General features: G+C 33.9%; 1 protein-coding gene across 2 annotated transcripts; it reads left to right on the plus strand.

The window, feature by feature from the left end:
• Positions 1-2,814: 2,814 nt before the first annotated feature.
• On the plus strand, positions 2,815-8,987 carry LOC124456529 (serine/threonine-protein kinase tousled-like 1). 2 transcript variants are annotated; one of them, XM_047006951.1, is made up of 17 exons: positions 2,815-2,955; positions 3,022-3,122; positions 3,543-3,602; positions 4,744-4,813; positions 5,281-5,342; positions 5,471-5,554; positions 5,915-6,058; positions 6,620-6,646; positions 6,821-6,886; positions 7,056-7,094; positions 7,486-7,521; positions 7,756-7,791; positions 8,022-8,098; positions 8,221-8,280; positions 8,373-8,455; positions 8,546-8,606; positions 8,895-8,987. In XM_047006951.1, the coding sequence occupies exons 1-17, from the start codon at positions 2,829-2,831 to the stop codon at positions 8,980-8,982; spliced, it is 1,221 nt and encodes a 406-aa protein (XP_046862907.1). In that variant the 5' UTR covers positions 2,815-2,828; the 3' UTR covers positions 8,983-8,987. The 2 variants fall into 2 exon arrangements, with proteins under 2 accessions (XP_046862907.1, XP_046862908.1); XM_047006952.1 differs by lacking the exon at positions 8,546-8,606 and having other exon boundaries at positions 8,895-8,968.
• The last annotated feature ends 125 nt before the right edge of the window (positions 8,988-9,112 follow it).

Here is a 9,112-nt window from a genome sequence, read left to right on the forward strand (position 1 = left end):
AATGGGTTCGGCTGTATTGATTAGGCTGTCACATATTTCCTATTCACAAGTGCTATCCCACTACTGCTTGACGCGGGAACTTTTGTCTGCTATGTTTCCATCCTTGACCAGTACGTTCCTCTTTATTCAACCTGGTGATCTGAAGTTCCCTACTGATCACCATATTGACGCCTAGCTTAGCATGGACACCCGATCAACATAGGATACTATGCAACAGGAATCCCAACCTCAAGACGTTCTACACTACCAGCCCCGAGAGTAGCTCGGTTACAGACGCACGCCACCACGCCCAGCACATTTGTTATGTCATGTACAAATATCCACTTAAAAAGTTATAATAATGGTTTTTGAACTTTCTCCATCAACAGTAGTTCCTTAAGTTGCCGTTGCATTCAATACTTATACAATAACTTAATCAAACGCCAAACAAATGTGCTTTCATTATAAATAAAGTATCTTCCAAATGCCATTAAAATATTGAAGTAACGTTACACTTCAAATTTGCAACATAAGCTTCAGGCTGAGCAGAAATTTTAAATGTCTATGATTCTGTTGGAATCCTGGTTTTGTTGGCTTTTTTTTTACTGTTAAGAGTGGGATTGAGATTGTTTCATGAATAGACAATGTTCTTATTTCTTCAAACTTTACTTCACAGAAAGGGATGGAACACATTACACATGGTACACAATGCATTGTAAATCTCTTCAAAACGTGTTAACCTTGCTGTCAAAATAAACAATAAACAATTATGGATACAATCAGCTTATTAAAACTAATTAAACAATAATTTAATAAATAAATTAAAAAGGTAATGGGTTCGGCTGTATTGATTAGGCTGTCACATATTTCCTATTCACAAGTGCTATCCCACTACTGCTTGACGCGGGAACTTTTGTCTGCTATGTTTCCATCCTTGACCAGTACGTTCCTCTTTATTCAACCTGGTGATCTGAAGTTCCCTACTGATCACCATATTGACGCCTAGCTTAGCATGGACACCCGATCAACATAGGATACTATGCAACAGGAATCCCAACCTCAAGACGTTCTACACTACCAGCCCCGAGAGTAGCTCGGTTACAGACGCACGCCACCACGCCCAGCACATTTGTTATGTCATGTACAAATATCCACTTAAAAAGTTATAATAATGGTTTTTGAACTTTCTCCATCAACAGTAGTTCCTTAAGTTGCCGTTGCATTCAATACTTATACAATAACTTAATCAAACGCCAAACAAATGTGCTTTCATTATAAATAAAGTATCTTCCAAATGCCATTAAAATATTGAAGTAACGTTACACTTCAAATTTGCAACATAAGCTTCAGGCTGAGCAGAAATTTTAAATGTCTATGATTCTGTTGGAATCCTGGTTTTGTTGGCTTTTTTACTGTTAAGAGTGGGATTGAGATTGTTTCATGAATAGACAATGTTCTTATTTCTTCAAACTTTACTTCACAGAAAGGGATGGAACACATTACACATGGTACACAATGCATTGTAAATCTCTTCAAAACGTGTTAACCTTGCTGTCAAAATAAACAATAAACAATTATGGATACAATCAGCTTATTAAAACTAATTAAACAATAATTTAATAAATAAATTAAAAAGGTAATGGGTTCGGCTGTATTGATTAGGCTGTCACATATTTCCTATTCACAAGTGCTATCCCACTACTGCTTGACGCGGGAACTTTTGTCTGCTATGTTTCCATCCTTGACCAGTACGTTCCTCTTTATTCAACCTGGTGATCTGAAGTTCCCTACTGATCACCATATTGACGCCTAGCTTAGCATGGACACCCGATCAACATAGGATACTATGCAACAGGAATCCCAACCTCAAGACGTTCTACACTACCAGCCCCGAGAGTAGCTCGGTTACAGACGCACGCCACCACGCCCAGCACATTTGTTATGTCATGTACAAATATCCACTTAAAAAGTTATAATAATGGTTTTTGAACTTTCTCCATCAACAGTAGTTCCTTAAGTTGCCGTTGCATTCAATACTTATACAATAACTTAATCAAACGCCAAACAAATGTGCTTTCATTATAAATAAAGTATCTTCCAAATGCCATTAAAATATTGAAGTAACGTTACACTTCAAATTTGCAACATAAGCTTCAGGCTGAGCAGAAATTTTAAATGTCTATGATTCTGTTGGAATCCTGGTTTTGTTGGCTTTTTTACTGTTAAGAGTGGGATTGAGATTGTTTCATGAATAGACAATGTTCTTATTTCTTCAAACTTTACTTCACAGAAAGGGATGGAACACATTACACATGGTACACAATGCATTGTAAATCTCTTCAAAACGTGTTAACCTTGCTGTCAAAATAAACAATAAACAATTATGGATACAATCAGCTTATTAAAACTAATTAAACAATAATTTAATAAATAAATTAAAAAGGTAATGGGTTCGGCTGTATTGATTAGGCTGTCACATATTTCCTATTCACAAGTGCTATCCCACTACTGCTTGACGCGGGAACTTTTGTCTGCTATGTTTCCATCCTTGACCAGTACGTTCCTCTTTATTCAACCTGGTGATCTGAAGTTCCCTACTGATCACCATATTGACGCCTAGCTTAGCATGGACACCCGATCAACATAGGATAATATGCAACAGGAATCCCAACCTCAAGACGTTCTACACCACCAGCCCCGAGAGTAGCTCGGTTACAGGCGCACGCCACCACGCCCGGCTATGGAGTGAGAGAATTTTACGTATAAGCTCTTTTGAAGCAGTTTTGTTTATATGATTGGCTAACTTCCTGCGCGATTTTGCCATTGTTTTCGCAACTTTTCAAATTTCAATGGCTGATTCACGCGAGTTGAAAAATGTTGTTTCACCTTCTCAAGAATTTTCTTTGCACCTTAGCAATGAATCAAAATCACATTTAAGTCGCAGTAGAAAAAGCTTGCAATTTTCCTCCATGGAAGGTTTCTGAATTTTTGAAACTGCGACTTATGCAGTTGAACTTTGTAAATTTTAACTGTTTTGTTTAGGACGAGAGTCTGGTAGTTCCTTAACTAGTCTTCAAGGCTTAGATCCTCAACGAAGAGAACTGTTAGAAGCACGTTTTATTGATAATAAACTCGATAACAGGGTAAGTCTATCTTTGTGCTTACTTGTACATTTACGAAAGTGGATCTCTTGGAACAATTTTTGATGAGGAAATTTATGTCACGACAGCTTATAATCCCTTTTTAACGTTTCAATTTTCCTTCTTCGGCAATAAAAAGTTGTATGAAAGTTTTACTTAGTGCTAATATTGATCTAATAGTTAAGAATTCTAAATAATCATGTTTTACAAGCTATATAGCCAGGCGTTTTGTTTTGGATTGTTAAAATTGTATTAAAGTGAGATCATGATTTTTATCATCACTGTTGCCAAAATCATGAATAACTTATTTTGCTATACTATTGAAGGTTTACTGTCAAAAGAAAGATTTCTCCATTTGTGCCCAAGTACATAATACATAAATAGTATATCTAAATACTGACTTAGTAATAAACTTTTGGTTAGGAGAATTCTAACCATAGCAATGCGTCTTCTGGACTATCTGAATCATCAAGAGATTTTGAGGTTTGTAGGTCTACCAATTTATGAAATGTCTAACTTGCCACTGTAAAAACACAATATGTTTAATGTACTTTTATTATTCCTATTGCACACACAACAGTAGTTGGGTTAAGCTCCCCCCCCCTCTTCTCATGCACAAAGATTTATAAAAACCATCAAAAACACAACATAGGGATATGATGTGGCATTGCTTTTGTGAAAGTTGATTTATTGATCAAATATTCCATTTCCACACTCATGTATAGTTTGACAAGATAAAGTTGTTTAATTCAACTGTTTTATGTCAACAAATGTAACGTGCACTATTGTATTTAAATGGGCATTATTAGCAGTAAGTTTTTTGTCAGAACAGTAATCGTATTACTCATAAAACTATGTATTTGATGATCTTATTGATGCATAAATAATTGAAGCAATTAATGGGCCTTTTGTTTTATATTCCTTCTGAATTGTTATAGTAAATTTGTTAACTATTTATCAAATCAGAAGAAACTAGTGTACTGTGTATTTCCCATCTCTTCCTGGGTGTACTGTGCATTTCCCAACTCTTCCTGGGTGTACTGTGTATTTCCCAACTCTTCCTGGGTGTACTGTGCATTTCCCAACTCTTCCTGGGTGTACTGTGCATTTCCCAACTCTTCCTGGGTGTACTGTGTATTTCCCAACTCTTCCTGGGTGTACTGTGTATTTCCCAACTCTTCCTGGGTGTACTGTGCATTTCCCAACTCTTCCTGGGTGTACTGTGCATTTCCCAACTCTTCCTGGGTGTACTGTGCATTTCCCAACTCTTCCTGGGTGTACTGTGCATTTCCCAACTCTTCCTGGGTGTACTGTGCATTTCCCAACTATTCCTGGGTGTACTGTGCATTTCCCAACTCTTCCTGGGTGTACTGTGCATTTCCCAACTCTTCCTGGGTGTACTGTGCATTTCCCAACTCTTCCTGGGTGTACTGTGCAATTCCCAACTCTTCCTGGGTGTACTGTGCATTTCCCAACTCTTCCTGGGTGTACTGTGTATTTCCCAACTCTTCCTGGGTGTACTGTGTATTTCCCAACTCTTCCTGGGTGTACTGTGTATTTCCCAACTCTTCCAGGGTAAACAAAATTTCTAATTATTAATCTATATCATATTCTCATTTTGAAGAATGTTGGAAATGAAAAGTCAGAAAAAGTTGTTAAGCGTAAAAGAAAAGCTCCAGATTCAGAATATTCAGGTCTTACTTTGATGATGACAATGATATTTCCATGCGTATGGTACATGTAGCATAAGAACAGTGATATTTCCATACATATGGTACAGTGACATTTCCATATGCATACGTGTATGGTACTTAGCATGACAACAGTGACATTTCCATATGCATACGTGTATGGTACTTAGCATGACAACAGTGACATTTCCATATGCATACGTGTATGGTACTTAGCATGACAACAGTGACATTTCCATATGCATACGTGTATGGTACTTAGCATGACAACAGTGACATTTCCATATGCATACGTGTATGGTACTTAGCATGACAACAGTGACATTTCCATACATATGGTGATGTTTTCATAATGATGTTAGGTACTTGTGTACATACAATGAAAATATGTATGATATTCTGTACGATCATAAATTATTTGTAGTGATCATTAAAAACTGTGGAAATAATCTCTTGTTTTCTTTTTATAGCTCATCCAAAGATTGGTAAGGCAGAATCTGGGTCAAATAAAATTACTGGATATTTTCCTAAGGTTGTTTTCTTTTTATGTAAAATTTGATTATTTCAGTAAAGTATTTATGTTAACAGATTGGAGAAAATATATCGTTTATTGTAATGTTGTTATATATATGTTATGGTTATGTTTTTTTATTGTTATAGACGAACGGAATGACAACACCGCCAAACAAGATGTCTTTGACACCAAGTCCTAAACACAATATGGCTTGTAATGATCCATCTTTAGTAAGTATTTTTTTATCAAACTCACCATGTCAGGATTTATGGAACGTTTTTTTGTACAGGGTGAAAAACAAGAGAAACAATCTCATTTCTTCAGTTCATAACTTTTGAATCATTTCGAGATACATTATGTACCCTTAAATTTTTCATGAAAATTGTTTGAATAACTATTGTCACATGACGTCATAAGACATGTATTAAATTTACTTTTGGCTACCGGTACCCTATAAAATGTATGATTTATTTTAATTATGTTTAATAAATATAAATAATTTAGAAATTTTTCCATTATGTCATGAGACTGCAGTAGCTTAAACATACACTACAATGTGTAAATATCCTAATTCTTTTTATGATTTTTAGAGTCCAATGGAAAGTAGTTCAACACTTCCTCACTTAATGGGTAAAAAAAATTCTTTGATAAGAAGATCAAGCGAATCTTCTTTGTCATCGCAACAACAAAACAATGATGTCTTGGAAACTGTTTGTGTCCATGAGTCAACTCAGGTTTACATAATGACACAATTGCTACATTTAGAAGAGTATTGGTAAAATAATACCATTATTTGTTTACACACTGTAGTTTTACAATTTTATGGTACACTTAACTACCATCATTTACTGGTACACTTTACTACCATCATTTACTGGTACACTTTACTATCATCATTTACTGGTACACTTTACTATCATCATTTACTGGTACACTTTACTATCATCATTTACTGGTACACTTTACTATCATCATTTACTGGTACACTTTACTATCATCATTTACTGGTACACTTTACTACCATCATTTACTGGTACACTTTACTATCATCATTTACTGGTACACTTTACTACCATCATTTACTGGTACACTTTACTACCATCATTTACTGGTACACTTTACTATCATCATTTACTGGTACACTTTACTACCGTCATTTACTGGTACACTTTACTATCATCATTTACTGGTACACTTTACTATCATCATTTACTGGTACACTTTACTATTGCCTTTGTTATCTCAACATCGTGCATTAATAAGATACATTTTTTCAAACTCTTTTTGTGTTTTAGAGTGAGTTAACCATGATGAAAATGAAGGTAATTTTACATTTTAATGTTTAATGATGTCTTATTTGGAGGGGACCTTCTCTCAGCTTTGTGTTTCTACATTTTTGTTGTAAATTGAAACTACGGGCATGGGAAGATTGGTGATTAGTGGGCTTGTAAGATTGATATATTCTCATTTTTCTCAAACATGTGTTAATATTTTAGGAATATGAAGCACTTGCCTTTACAACATCTGAGGAAAATGAGAAAAGAATGAAAGAACTGGACAGTGTATGTTTTATTGTTCAGATTTTCCATACCCATTATGCATGTCTTTAAAAACCTTGCTTATCTGTAAAACAAGGGGGTTTTTTTAGTCAAGTTTGCATTGACCCCATAATATCATGAAACATAAAGCTCTAATGTCTTATAGTATATTGTAATTTTATATTCTGTTTAGGCCAATTCCACACTCATGAAGCAGATCACAGAACTTAAGGTATTTGTTTTTTTACGTACTCAACAATGAATATATTTACAAGATACGTTGTATGTACATATGTACATATATGGTGTTATTGACTCAGTAACATTCGTTGATGTGAAGATAGAAATATATGAATCAAATTAATGGCAGAGAATGAAGTAAATCTCAAGCTAAACGAAATAATTTTGTTGGAAAACTACAAATTACTATCGAAAACAATACATAATCTTTGTTGTATCTTTATTTTATACGTAGTATGTGTTTCAATTGAAAAGCTTGATCACTCATTTATCTTGTTTATCTATGTTATTGAAGTGATACTTTTCTTTCTTCCGCATTCATTATACTATTGTTGTGCTTAAGAGAATTTATAAACATTAAACATTATTTTACTATTTATTAGAATGTTGAAAATCAACTGAAAAAAGCCAACGAAAAGGTATTTTCTCAATTTAATCTCAATCTACATTTGATTTCGCAATTTCTGCTTTTTTTCCTCAAAATATGAAAACTTTCCAAATTTGATTTGTATAAAGTTATTCACTGCAGGTCTCAAGATATATATTTATACTTACTTTGATATTTATACTTATATTTAAAGTTCGCTTTCCGCCCGGTATATCCCTGCTCACAAAATGTAATTATAATGACTGACTGAATACAATTTTTTTAGTGCATTGAATTCATCAAAAATCTTCTTATTGAACAGGTATCATTTTGCATACGTTATAGAAAAATATCAGAGAAAAAGTTGTTGCTTTACAATGACGGTTGGTTAGGTGTACGTACCTGATTACACTAGTAAATCAAGTCTTCACGAGAATAATTTATTTGCATTGATAATTTTTTATGTGTAAAAACTAATCAGAATTGACAGGCATTGTATCATAACAGTCATATATTTCTTAATAATGACTTTAATCATTTCTTTTTTCATAGTCACGTCAGCAAAAGATGAAAGCGAAACGGGAAAGCATGAATAATCGTTTGCGACTTGGGCAGTATGTCCCAACAAGGTAAACTGTAAGGTAGAATCGTGGAGAATGGCGCGAAAAAGTTGTATGGAATATTTGTTTCTATGTTTGAGACACAATGCAAGTTTAGACACGTATATTTAATTGTAGACTTTATCTTTTAGACAAGGACCTCATTTTGTTGAAACTTGGGAAGATGGATTTTCTTTTAAGGAAAAACAAAAGTATGAGAATTTATTTACTCCGAGTGAAAAAAACTATAATGTATGTATCGAGATCTTGTGTTGTAATATTTTTTGGCTTGTTTATCTATAAGACAACAAGATTTCATTAATCAACAAAAAGAAGACATTGAGAAAAACAGGAAGATATTAAGTAAACGTAAACCATCTTCAACAGGTTCATCTACTTTCTTGTTGTCTTTGTTGTCCTGTATCTTGAATAAAACGTCGACATACAAAACCTTTTACGTATCGGTTTTTACTCTAGGGAAAGAGAAGAAAAAATCTTCTACTGACTCTGACTTTGCTAAACCTCCTTTGCCTTCCAGGTATTATTTCTGTTTAAAGGTTTTGATTGTTGTGTTAGATCACACGCGTCCTCTGTTGTACGCTAAAGTTTGTAGAGTTATTTTTTCTTATGTTCCTGCGATATTGTTGATTTTATATCCGGAAATAACGATCCAGACTATTTATTTTATGTATGTATATTGGTTCTACTGTCAACAATTTTGTGTAATATACTTTACAATATGTTTTGATTTACGCATGTGTATTAAAGTTGTGTGTTTCAATGTTCTTATAATATGATAACGCGTTTTTTTTTATTCTTTTTCTAGTTTAACCCATCTTGAATATCACGAGCAAGATGAAATTTTAAAACTTCGAGCTGCATACATAAAGAAGGTAATATCTAGTAAAATATAATTATTTTATTAATAAATGCAAAAAATTAAATGAATCAAGTTAATGGAGAAATAACATAAATTATAAAGCAATTTATGTTAGGGTTAGAGCATGATCACGTGTGCTCTATGGGATTTGAGTTCCGAGCATT

The sequence above is a fragment of the Xenia sp. Carnegie-2017 genome, unplaced genomic scaffold (assembly GCF_021976095.1).
Source record: "Xenia sp. Carnegie-2017 unplaced genomic scaffold, XeniaSp_v1 HiC_scaffold_52, whole genome shotgun sequence".
Classification (NCBI taxonomy): Eukaryota; Metazoa; Cnidaria; class Anthozoa; order Malacalcyonacea; family Xeniidae; genus Xenia; species Xenia sp. Carnegie-2017.